At 40.1% G+C, this 12893-nt stretch overlaps 1 protein-coding gene across 5 annotated transcripts in view; it reads left to right on the forward strand.

The window, feature by feature from the left end:
- Utrn (utrophin) overlaps positions 1–12893 on the forward strand; it is a 495948-nt gene that overhangs the window by 352202 nt on the left and 130853 nt on the right. For all 5 annotated transcript variants that reach the window (XM_036169031.1, XM_036169034.1, XM_036169032.1 and 2 more), the window contains one exon: positions 2365–2521. In XM_036169031.1, the coding sequence (XP_036024924.1) occupies positions 2365–2521 (157 nt within the window). The remainder of the gene's footprint in view (positions 1–2364; positions 2522–12893) is intronic.

The raw sequence follows: 12893 nt of genomic DNA on the forward strand, positions 1-12893 counted from the left end.
AGAGCTGTTAGCTTTGAGACCAAAGCTGAAGTGGATCAGATGGGCACAGGAAATGCCTGAGAGGTGTGAGTGACAGGAGTGGCTGATCCTGCTGGGTTGCTTCTATGCCCTTGGTAAAGGATGGGATTTATGGAGGTGAGGATCGTAATGCCACCATCATGGTAAAAGCAGTCTTAAAGACATGGAAACTGAATATATGTTTTATATAGCTGAAGCTCCCCAGATAATATATATATATATATATATATATATATATGTGTGTGTGTGTGTGTGTGTGTGTGTGTGTGTGTGTGTGTGTGTGTGTGTATGTATCCCACCCCTTTAATTCCTTCCCTTTGGAAAACCGTGTAATGAGGCTGTGTGAATCTCCAACAACCTTGACGCTCTCAGCCAGATTGATCACAGACAGGCTAGACAGTCCATCTCGCCAGCATAGCACTAAATCCACATTCATGACTGTCCACTTGGGTACTGAAGTACTTAGAAAAGCCCAATGCCTTGAATGACTGGAGCTTCTCAACCTGTGAGTCGCGGCCCCTTTGGGAGTTGCGTCATCCTGTCACAGGGGTCACCTAAGACCATTGGAAAGCACAGATAGTTACATTATGATTAATAAGAGTAGCAAAATGACAGTTACGAAGTAGTAACAACAAAAATAATTTTATGCTTGGGGGTCATCACAACATGAGGAACCGTATTAAAAGGTCACAGCATTAGGAAGGTTGAGAACCGCTGCTCTAAATAGTACATGTTTTTAAATACAGCCCTTCTATAAATAGTTCCGGCCTGCAGGGGTGGGCTTCTTCTAGGGCCTTAATAAGAACAAAGAAGAATTTTTTTCCTCTGATTAATGCTAAGGTTCTCAAGTGATTTCACTCTGCTAGAACTGTAACCAAGCATTTCCTAAAATTATCCTTCATAAGTGATGGCTGTGTTAAAAAGGGAAATAAATAATTAATAAGACAAAGATGTCACCATTAAGTCAGAATATATATACATATGTAACAGAATACCTAACATGTACAAAGGCCCCCAATTTAATTCTCTACATATATACATATGCACACACAGGTGTGCATACATGCATATATACATAAGTAAATAATAAGTGTATAAAATACTGCGGTCAGTGCTTTTTGTCCGCTTGTTCTCTGTTCACATGGAACAGATACAGCCAACCTAAAGCCATGTAGTGTCCTGGCTAAATAATGTTGTCTTAGAGTTTCTATTGCTGTGAAGAGACACCATGATCATGACAACTATTATAAAGGAAAACATTTAATTGTGGTGACTCGCTTATAGTTTCAGAGGTGCAGTCCATTATCATCATAGTGGGACATGCCAGCATGCAGGCAGACATGGTGCTAGAGAAGGAGCTGAGAGTTCTACATCTTGATCTGCAGGCAGCAGGAAGTGAATTGTATACCACACTGGGCATAGCTCGAGCAAAGGAGACCTTAAAGCCTATTCTCACAGTGGCACATTTCCTCCTACAAGGGCACACCCACTCCAACAAGGCCACACCTCCTAATAGTGCCACTGCCTTGGGGGCTATTTTCTTTCAAACCACCACAAATGACTTAATGTTTTTGTTTTGTTTTTAATTTTTTTTAACAGTTTGGAATTAGAAATTCCAATAGTTAGAAATTGGGAGTATTTTTAATGTCTTGCTTCTAACAATTTACTTAATTATAAGAAAAACTGAGGGTTAACGATCCCCTTCTTCTTAAAAGATCAGTCTTTTTTTTTCCATTTAGAGAGAAAAATAAACTTTGAATATAAACTTTTAAATAAAAATTTTTTAATCATAAAAGGTAGTAACCAGTGTCTGTCTTTTTGTCTTTTTTCCTCTCTTTCTTCCTTTTTTTTTTTCTTTTTTGGAAACAAGGCCTCACTGTTTACCCCTGGATTGCCTACATAATCTATGTAGACCAGGCTGGTCTTGAACTCACAGAGATCTGCTTGCCTCTGTCTCCTGAGTGCTGGGATTAAAGACATGAAACAACAAACAGGCTCCAAATGTTTTATGTGCATTCCGTTTCTCTCCTCCCTCTCACTATGTATTTAGATAAAAGTGAGAAAAATTCTTTAACTCTCTGTATTTAATATGTGTATAGTGTATGTGAGCTATCAGAACCTGGTTTGTCATTTAATGTAGCATAGCCTGGATAATATAGCTTTTTTGATACAACTGTTTCTCACAGGGTGCGTTTTCTGTGCCCAGAGTCAGTCTTTCTTTTTTTGGGGGGAAGGGAGTGTTATTTGGTCACACAGGATGATAAGGCCACAGGAGTGTGTATCGTTTTTGTCACTTGTAACTGGCCACTGGCACTTCTTCATGTGGTCATCCTTGTCTGTCAACAGGGCCCATTTGGAGGCCAGTGCTGAGAAGTGGAACAGGCTGCTGGCATCTCTTGAAGAACTGATCAAATGGCTAAATATGAAAGATGAAGAGCTTAAGAAACAGATGCCCATTGGAGGGGACGTTCCTGCCTTACAGCTGCAGTATGACCACTGCAAGGTAAGTGCACTGTCTGTCAGGCGCTTTTTATTTATTTGTTTTAAATTCAATTTTGGTAAATAAATTGAATGAAGTTCTAGAAAAATGAGAATATAAACTAATTACCACAGCTTTCCCCTCTTTGTCTTCTTGTTGTCGATACTTGGGCTTTTTATTTAATTATATTCTTTGCTTTCGTTTGTCTTGTGCTTGCCATGGTTTATTCATATTTAACTAAATACTTTAATAGCTCGGCTATCCAAAAGGCAGAATATTGTTTCTAGTTTATCATGAACTTTATCTAACTTTCTTATAGAATTCGTTGGATATCAGTATATTGGAAAACACTTCAAACTACAAGTTATCCTTTATTTTGATGTATGCACGCATGTATGAATGCATGCATAGGTGCATGCATTTTAAAGATAGGATCTTGCGTTGTAGCCCAGTCTGGCCTCAGACTCACCATGTAACCTGAGTCCATCTCAACCTTGTATTGATGCTTCAGCTTTAGGCTCCAAATGCTGGGATTCCAGGGATGTGCTCACTGCTACACCCGACTGCAACTTAACTATACGTGCAGAAGTCCTGCTGTCAGAAAGAATTACAAAGTGGAGTGAGTTGGGTGCTAGGATGCCTTTGATTCCAGCACTCAGGAGGCAGATCTCTGTGAGTTTGAGGCCAATAAAGGCGGCATACCAAGAACCCATCTCAAATAAATGAATAAATACAGAAATGAAATGGCAAAGTATTTCTAAGGATATAGCTCCATGGTAGAGCACTTACCCAGTTTGCAAGAGGCTAAAACAAACAACTAAACCTGAAAACATCTCGTTATCGAAAATTAAAGTAGAGAAAAACTATAGGGCAGATTTTAGTCCTGTGTCAAATGAAGACCACAGTATGAAATGAAGTTCATTTTATGTTCTATTTCCCTAAACTTCCATCTTTATTTAAGTTACATTTTTCTTCTGCACAGACATCCATCCCTATACACACTTGTGCTTTTATTCTGATGAATGAACAATTAATCCTGAAATCTCATCTGACATTTCCCTCAGCGCTATATCTCTGCGAGTCTGAGTTCCATTACTTTATTTATATCCTTTTGTACTATTTTCTCAGATATTGCATATCATTTAGTTCTATTGTGTTTTTCCTCCTCATATGCAGTGCCAATTCTCATTCTAAGTCTGTACATTTTAATCCAACATTATGCGCCTGTTCCCATAACAGATGAACACTAATATATGCTTTCCTGGTACAAGATATCATCTATTTAATAAGATGTTCTAACAGATATTGACAGGACCTTGAATTTTATTTTATTCTGACCCTTGTGCTAAGTGAATAAAATTACTATTTCAGTGGAAAGAGAACATGATGGAGAGATAACTCTGAAATAGAAAGACAGAGACCTTGTTGGTCTAAAATTGACAATAGTGGATTTTAAATTAGTGAATTTGCAAAAAATACAGAATTTTTCTTTCTTTTAGCTGTTTGTTTGAGACAGAGTCTCTATGTAGTCCTGAACTTGCTATGTAGAGCAGGTTGTCTCTAAACTCACAGAGATCCTCCTACCTCTGCCTCCTGATTGCTGGCTGGGATTAAAGGTTTACTCTCCATGCCTGGCCTCTCTTCATATTGTTTCAGCTTTCTTCTGTATTGTGATTATTTCCTTCCTGCAGTTCAGGTGTTGGTAAGGAAATCAAATAATACCAAGCTTTTCTAAGAATACTGAGTGTTCTACGTGTGCAGTAAATCCTGCTGGTGACCATGTCTCACTAGTTTTGAATAAAGCTCAATTCTACTCAGTCCTGTTTGCTTGTCTGTGCCTCTCAGTGGTGTTGCCCGACCTTAGAGCCTATCACACACGCTGTCTTACAGGACTTCATGAGTTACCCTGCTGTAACACTTTAGCCCCAGGCATTGACGTGATCAAGATAATGCTGATAATGATGCTGGTAATAATGTCAGTGTTTATGAGTGGCAGATACACACTGGGTATTCTGCTTGTCACTGATGAGTCGGTGCTGTACAAAAAACCTTTTTGTAGTGGGGAGTGTCATTCAGTAGTGGAATGCTTCCATCATGTGCAAGGCTCCTGATTCATCCCCAGAACCGCAAAAATAAATATATGAAGATGTTGGAGAGATTGTTCAGGGGTTAGGAGCACGTACCCAGGTTTGGTTATTAGCACCCACATGGATGTTCACGGTCATCCATAACTTAACTCCAGTGCCAGGGGATCCAATTCCATCTGGCCCCCATAGGCACCAGGCATGTCTGTAGTGTTTATGCATCTATGCACTTACACATATAAAATAAAAATTAATAAATCAGAAAAAAAATCAAGTAACTCAAAACCTGGTTCTTGACTGAGATGGCATAACAGTACAAAGAATGAAGAGCAGCTGGTTTCTAAATACATTTAGGAAGAGAAGAACAGGATGGGTGGCTGCAGGATTGAATACAGGGGTTGAAAGGGAAAGACTGAGGTTTGTCATGGAGCAAAAGTCTTTGGATAAAGTAAATGGAAAGCAGAAGTTTCATTTAGACAGTGGGGAAAGTAAAGGAGCAGACAGGGCAGATAAGTCAGGATCCTGAGTGTAGCTAGAGATCTTCTCTCCAGGTGCCACCAAGCCCCCACGGTCCCACAACCCATGTATAAAATAACCACTCAGACGCTTATATTACTTATAAACTGTATGGCCGTGGCAGGCTTCTTGTTATCTGCTTCTTCTATCTTAAATTAACCCATTTCTAATCTATACTTTGCCATTTGGTTCGTGGCTTACCTGTACCTTTAATCTTCCTTCTCGTCAAGTTGGCTGGCAGCGTCCCTCCCCCCAGCCTTCCAACTCCCAGAATTCTCTTCTCTCTTGTCCTGCCTATACTTCCTGCCTGGCCACTGGCCAATCAGAATTTTTTTTACGCAGAGCGATGTCCACAGCACCTGAGTTTTAACATGAGCTGTCCGTGCTTATTAGGAAGTGGGATATGTAAACTTGAAATTAGGAGAAAGGTCAGAGTCAGAGAAAAAAATTGGATGAAGCCTCGTAGGAAGTGATTATAGATAGACAAATGGTGTATAAGGAATGAGCAGTGAGGAGCCTGGATTTTACAGGTCAGGAAGTTGAGACTGAGCTGGCAGTGCAGAAGAACCCAGAGAGAGCAGAGTCTAAGATACCAAGCAGAGTACTGTACCGAGGGCATTGTGCAAACAAGGATCTAATACTGCTGAAGATTGAGAAGAGAACAGAACACCAGACATCCCGAAAGGCTGGCTTGTTGCCTTGAACAAGGGTGAGTTTAGTAACATGGTGGATTCTGAAGCATGATTAGAGTAGACTCCAGAGAGACTATAGGCAGAAATACAGAAGTTTATTTGAGGAATTTTTACAAGAAAGAGCAGGGTATGAAGGAGCAGATTCAGGAGGAATATGCAATCCAGTAATCATTTTATGAAGATAGAGAATAATTCTCTGTGCTTATGGAAATGACTCTGGTAAGCAGAGAAAAATCAATGATGTAGTAGAGAAGGTCTGAGGGAGAAATGACTAGATAGGGCCCATTGAACTGCTGGGGAGCTGGTTTTAGGAAGGACTAACTACAGAGAGTTAACTGTCTCAACAGCAAAATACATGAAATGTATAGGCATGGATAGAAATGGTTTGATGGACTTGAGTTTGGAAATGTGAAAGTGTTATCAATGAAATGGAAAGCAAGATCATTAGCTGAATAGAGGAAGAAGGAGGGCTGGAGATGTAGCTCAGTGGTAGAGAACTTGCCTAGTATTCACAAAGCCCTTGGTTCAATCCCCAGTACTAGGCTGGGGAGTGGGTAGAGGTAGGAGAAAAAAGGTGTATAGATTTGAAGAAAGCAGAGGTAGAAAATAAAGTCTGAAAGTGAGTAAGTTAACCTAGGAAGCTTTCCACAACATGACAGACCAACATTATGGGATGGCTTGATGCTGGTGATTAGACTAAGTGATTGGGCTGAGTGATTGTTCCGGTTGCACAGTTTGTGTGTGTGGGTGACTTGTAAAGAAGGCAGGTGTTAGATAAAGAAAGGATATTCATGGTGTGTGTGTGTGTGTGTGTGTGTGCGTGCGCACGCGCGCACGCTACTGTTAATAATATTCTTGTGAACGTGGTTTGTTGGTTTGTACAAAGGGGGTGGGGAGCACGGTCCTTGGGCGAAAACTAGTGGCACTGAGAAGCTAGGGTAGCGAGAGGGTCATCTGTGTGGATACTTGACTCAAAATGCAGAAGATGGGGAGCCAGTTGTCAAAAGGATGACTATGAGAAGGAAGAGTCGGGGCGACACCATCTAGGATTCTAACCTAGAAAGGCTATTTTAAACATTGGTTCTGGTCACGTGTGTTGAACTGTTGTACCAGCGTTGTTCTTAGCAGCATGGATACATTCTCATGCTTTTGCTTTTGTTTCTGCTCCTTCTGCTTTTTTTCTCTCCAGTGTCACTTTCCTGGCTTAAATCGATGGATGATACTATAGTCACCTCGCTACCACCTTTTTACTCTATACTTTTCTTTAGCTACCTTCTGCTATGGGTTAAAAAGTAAACATTAAACTATTTAAGGACTAATATTATATACATCAATACATTTCTACTAAATTCACAGCGTTCATTTGTTGAGAAAAGTAACTCAGAGTTTAACAGAAACAAACCACCAGTTACCTATTTTGCTGTGGAATATGATCTGATGATATAGAGCAGTGTGCATGCATGTAGGGTAAGGATTCCGTGTTGGTCATTGGTGCTGGTTCACTCAGGGTGACCGTCATATGCTCCTAAGTATACTACTTGATACCATGTCTGGCTTTGCTCCCTGTGAATTTTACAGGAAGTAAAAATTTAGGAGGAAACATTAAGGCTAAAAGCCAGATTCTTCCATACTTTCTCTTTAGGTTGTACCATCCACTGTTGTGTTGGAAGTGGAATGGAGGTGTGAAAATCAGAGGTGTGTTGAGTCCTTCCTTGGTGTGAGAGACAAGTGTGCTGAGTAGACAGTCTACTGGGACTCTATTGACATGGGGTTCAGGGTACACTGGAGTGGGTTAAGGAGTTGCAGCTGGCTGCTTATGTGTGTGGTAGTATGGGTGAGAGATGTGAGCAGGCATTGTTTCTGGGGAGATGGGACAAGAGGGCAGGGCCTCAGAGCTGCCTTTGGCACTGCCATCCTGGATGACTCTGAAGATGTTACCTGACTTTACCCAGTCTTCACTCTTCACACAAGTGAAATGGGAATAGTATTATTTTAGTCAGTTTAGACATTTTAATAAAATAGAACCAATTGGCTAGCTTGTGAAACACCAGTCACTTACTTCTTAGAGTTCTGAAGGCTGAACATCCAAGATCAAGGAAAAGGGAGATTTGATGACTGGTGGTGGGGGACTGCTTCTGGTTCAGAGAGTATCCTTCTCTTTGCTTGCATTGTGGAAAGGGCTCCTTCATAAGGGGGTGAATTCCATGCTTTAAGCTTCCTCCCTCATGATTTAGTGAGCTCTCAGAGACTGTCTTCTCCTGCTACTCTAGTTCTGAAGTAAGAATCTCAGCACGTAGGTTTTAGAGAAACATAAGCATCCAAACCATGCGGAGTACTCCTAACTTCTCTGCAGAATGATCCCAAATGGAATAACGTGAATAACAATAATTTTCAAAAATATGAAGTGCCATAGGGCAGTGTATCATTTTACTCAATTATGCATATTCTGTCAAAAGCTGCTTTCTTTCCCAACAGCCAAGAGTAATTTTAAAAATTATATAATTATACATATGGTGCAGATGGGTATAATTATTATTAGTTTACGTTAATATTATTGCACGTGATTAGAATTAGAGCATAATCATTATGTGTTAGTACAATTACAGCATAATTTAAAGAAATATGTTACTTGTTGTAGTAGTTATTTTCTTGTCTAGCAAAAATGACTCATCGGGGAAGGATTTGTTTTGACACTCAGTTTCATGTCAGGGAAGGTATGGCAACATTCCTAATGGAAATTTGTAATGGTTCCTGCCCATGGCAGTGATAGCATGAGCTGCTTGCTTCTATCTATCTCAGCAGATGATTGTCCTAGATTGCTTCTCCGTTGCTGTGATAAGACATGGACCCAAAGCAAGCTGGACAAGGAAAGGTGTACAGGTTGCAATCTATCATCCACCATGGCAAGCCAAAGCAAGAGCTCAAGACAGGAACCTGAAGGCAGGAACTGAAGCAGAGACCAAAGACGAATGCTGCCTACTGGCTTGCTCAGCTACCTTTCTTCTACAGCCTGGGCCTAACTGCCTAGGGTGAGCAGTGGATTGTGTCCTCCTACATCAATTAGCAATTAAGAATAGCCCCCACAGGTATGGCCACTTGACAGTCTAATGGAGATGGTTCTTCCCTTTAAGTTCCCAAGAGTGTCAAGTTAACAAACCAAGATTATGCATCACACAGAGAGCTTGGGTCTGAAGTAGAACTTTCCTAGGATGCTCCAATTCCTGCTCCTGGGCTGCATATCCCAAAGCTTCGAGAACCCCCCTAAATATCATCACCAGCAGCTGATGACCAAGTATCCAAACACATTATTCTTTGGAGGATGATGCAATCAAGTCTTAATTTCTGTCTGTAGTTCTTGGGGAATGCAACCATCCATAATCATCTGAGAAGTCTCTGTAAAGTAGAGGCAAGTGACATCCTTAAGTGAGCCTCTTCCAGGTATGTTGCTAGGCAGTTCTCTCTCTCTCTCTCTCTCTCTCTCTCTCTCTCTCTCTCAAGTCTCTTTTTTCTGCTTTCACATTTTTCCTATCAAGAGAAATCCTTCCTTACTGTGTGTGTACATGTAACTTCAACTGGCTGGTTGTTAGAACCCCAAGGGCTCCAGAACATGCTCACTGCATAGAGGAAAATGGAAACACAGCATGGTTTGATGAAATCTGAGCAGTGGCCTTTGCCTTTCCCTTTCATTTCCAGCAGATACTTATCCTATTCCTTCTGTGTGCTTGGTAGTTTCTAAGACCCTGGTGCAGAGGGCAGTCACAGTCTCTGACCACATGGAAGTTTTCTGTAAGGGGCAGCCTGTGTGTTTCAATTTTCTGTGTAATGAGAGAGCATTGAGAAAAGGATTATAGCAGAACTGTGAAATGCACATTCCCATTGTTCGCCCTGGACTCTGGCTGTCTGCCCATCACCGTCTGTTTCCCTCATCCTTCATCTTTGTTCTTACATTGCATGTAGACTTTGGGTTCATGGGCGCATTTATTTCCAGGCTCCTATAAAGGATCTAGAACTGTCTTCATTTAAAATAGCATGGCAATGCAGCTTCAAGCAGAACATGATTTTTTTAAACAATGTTTTCACAGATACATTTTTAACATAGTGAAACAAGGTTATTTTTAGCTCTTTTAGATTTTTCTAATATAAAGTTCAAGTCTTTTTTTTTTCCTGATTACCTGCTTTTTAGGCTTTAGTTTTAATAAAGTTAAAAAAAAGTCTTCCTAACTTCAAATAACTTTTAAGCCTTCTAGCTTAAAAGTATATAATTAGAATCAATCAGAATGTACCCTTAAATAGCATTATGCTTACTTTAGGCATGATTTTTCAGTTCTATAAAATTCCCCTAAAATAAGATGGAGTTCTTTTTTCCCTTGATTTTGATTTGTGTGTGTGTACGTGTGTCTTTAAGTTGACTGTTTGGCAATTTCATACATGTAGAAAGGGGGGGTGTGGTATATGATTTTGAGTTCATTCTTTAGTCTTACAGGTAGAATGAGTTCACAGGTCTGAATTACTTTATTTCCAGTGATATAATACTAATCAATATAAATAAATAATAGATGTAATATCTGATACCTAGATATTACAAAATTATTATTATTATTATTATTATTATTATTATTATTATTATTGAAGACAGGGTTTCTCTATGTAGTCCTGGCTGTCCTGGAGCTTACTCTGTACTCTTGAGCGCAGAGATCCCCTTCCCTCTGCCTCCCAAGTGCTGGGATTAAAGGCGTGCATCACCACCAAGTGGAACGTTTTTAAGAGACAAATGAAAACACTGATTTGTTAATTTTTCCAAGAGAAATGATTTCCTAAAAATAAATTTTGAATGGCATATAGAGATCAGCTTACAAAGCGATGCCATATATACATTCACTGTAGACAAAATAAAGAGGCCCATCTATCAAATGCACCTGAGTACCATGTATGCCGATGTTAGTCAGACAGGCGCCTTGGCTTTGAAATGGTATCACCAGTGTTATCACTTACACAGTTTTGAAAAAGTAAAGCTTGTGTCTCTGAGCCTCGAGTGGATGCACAGTTGTTGCACATAAGATAATTAAGTGTATCCATCACTATCAATATCTGATGCCAAGGAATCATTTGAATAAATAAAGTAATTGTATGTAAAACAAATATATTTGTTTTACCTGTATTATCATCAGTTTGTACATATGAATTGATTAAACTTTTATGAGAGCACATCTCACGGATTTGGGGGGGGTGTTATCCAGTATTCTGAGGTGCATCCTGTTGAGCTCTGGCATGTGGTCCCAGGTACTATGCCTGGCTTTGCTCTCTATTCCCTCTCCTCTCTAACTATGTGATCTAACCTGGAGGACACGTTATCTAACCTCTTTAGTTCCTCATTAGTTCCCATTAGCATGTTTAACTCTCTTAATACTGACCTTTAAGTATTCACTTAACAATAGCCACTGGAGGTGTTTTTTAATGACTTACTTATTTTACTTTCATGAATGTGAATGTGTGTGTCAGCTTACTGGTATGTACACTGTGTTCCTGCATTTGTCCACAGAGGCTCGAGGGCATTGGATAATGGCAGTACCATTACTTCACCACCTGTGCCCCATATATACTATTTACTAGAGGCTTTATATGTTTAAAAGTTAATACTTATATCCCCAAAGCAGTAAAACTAGGCCTCTGCACCTCTGTAATACATTTTAATAGTTCGTATTCCCCAGAGATCTTATGCTTGTGGTTTGTTTGAATATATCCAAAGTTTGGCCCAAGATCTCCAATTAGCAAGGTAGTATGTAGCAGTAATCTTAAAAGGTCTTATTACTAAGAACCAACCTGGGCCAGGTATTGGGGTGAATGCTGGAAGATCAGAGAAGCAGAACAAGCCACAGCCACCTCACCTTGCCAGTTCCTCAGCTGATCCTGTTTCCTCAGACTGGAAACCTGAGTCCTTATCCAAATGAATCTCAGCTGAACTGCTGCTCCAAAGCCTAAAAGCTTAATAAGCTTAAAAGCTTCTAGTTTCTGGTCTTCACGCCTTATATACCTTTCTGCTTAATATTGTGGCTGTCCTGTTCTCTGACCCCAGATAAGTTTATTAGCGTGCACAATATTTTGGGGGAACACAATACCACCACAGTAGTATGGGATCATGCTTCAAATCACTCCTTGTTCAAACACCTAGCAATTATAGATTAAGACATTAAAAAGCAGAAAGCCACCCATAAGGTGTCTAGGCTCCAAAACATGACAACTGCCTGTAGACCACAAAGCAAAAGAAGCAAAGTAGCCAATGAAGCTGGTGCCCCTGAAGAAATGAAACAAAGCCTGCAGGAAGATGAGCGTGGAGAGAGACGGGCAGGAAGGAAGGCCTAGAGCAAAACCTGCTCAGAACCTCTCCTTCCTTGCTGATATAAGCCATCCATGGATGGGAATCTTTCCTATTTTTAAGGATAAATGCTAGATCATAGAACCTCACAACCTTTTGTACCTTTAATTGAATGTCTGTAGTTTTCTTGAAGATGTGATTTATTAACAATGATGCTTTGGGGCTTTTTGATGAACTGTCTGGCCTGTGACTGGGCACAAGGTACAATGTTCAGTGTGTGAAGGCTGGTGTTTTCTCTGGCAATTGCTCAGAGTCTGTGCATTACTTCTGTCTCTGTTACCATGATAAGATGCCCTGATAAAATGTAACTTGAGGGAAGAAAGGGTTCATTTTAGATCACAGCTCCAAGTTACAGCCCATCACGTCAGGGACGGGATGTCAAGGGAGTCACATCATAGCCACAATCAAGAAGAGAAATGGCTTACTCCAAGCATGCCTACTGCTCATCTCTCTTTACTGTTAAGGGGTTCAAACCCCAAGCCAAGGGAATGATGCTACCCACTTTATGCTGACTTTCCAAGTCAATTAATGGAATGATGACAGTGTTCCAAAGACATGTCCACAAAACTGATCTCATGTAGATAATTTCTCATTGAAATGCTTTTCATTTCATGAGATTTTGGACTATGTCAAATGAATACTTAAAACTAACTACCACAGTATGTGTTGATGATTTTGATCACTTCTGTCTTAATTCTATATCAGGTATATTAACTGTTTCATGGAAATAA

Source organism: Onychomys torridus, chromosome 19, assembly GCF_903995425.1.
Source record: "Onychomys torridus chromosome 19, mOncTor1.1, whole genome shotgun sequence".
Taxonomy (NCBI): Eukaryota; Metazoa; Chordata; class Mammalia; order Rodentia; family Cricetidae; genus Onychomys; species Onychomys torridus.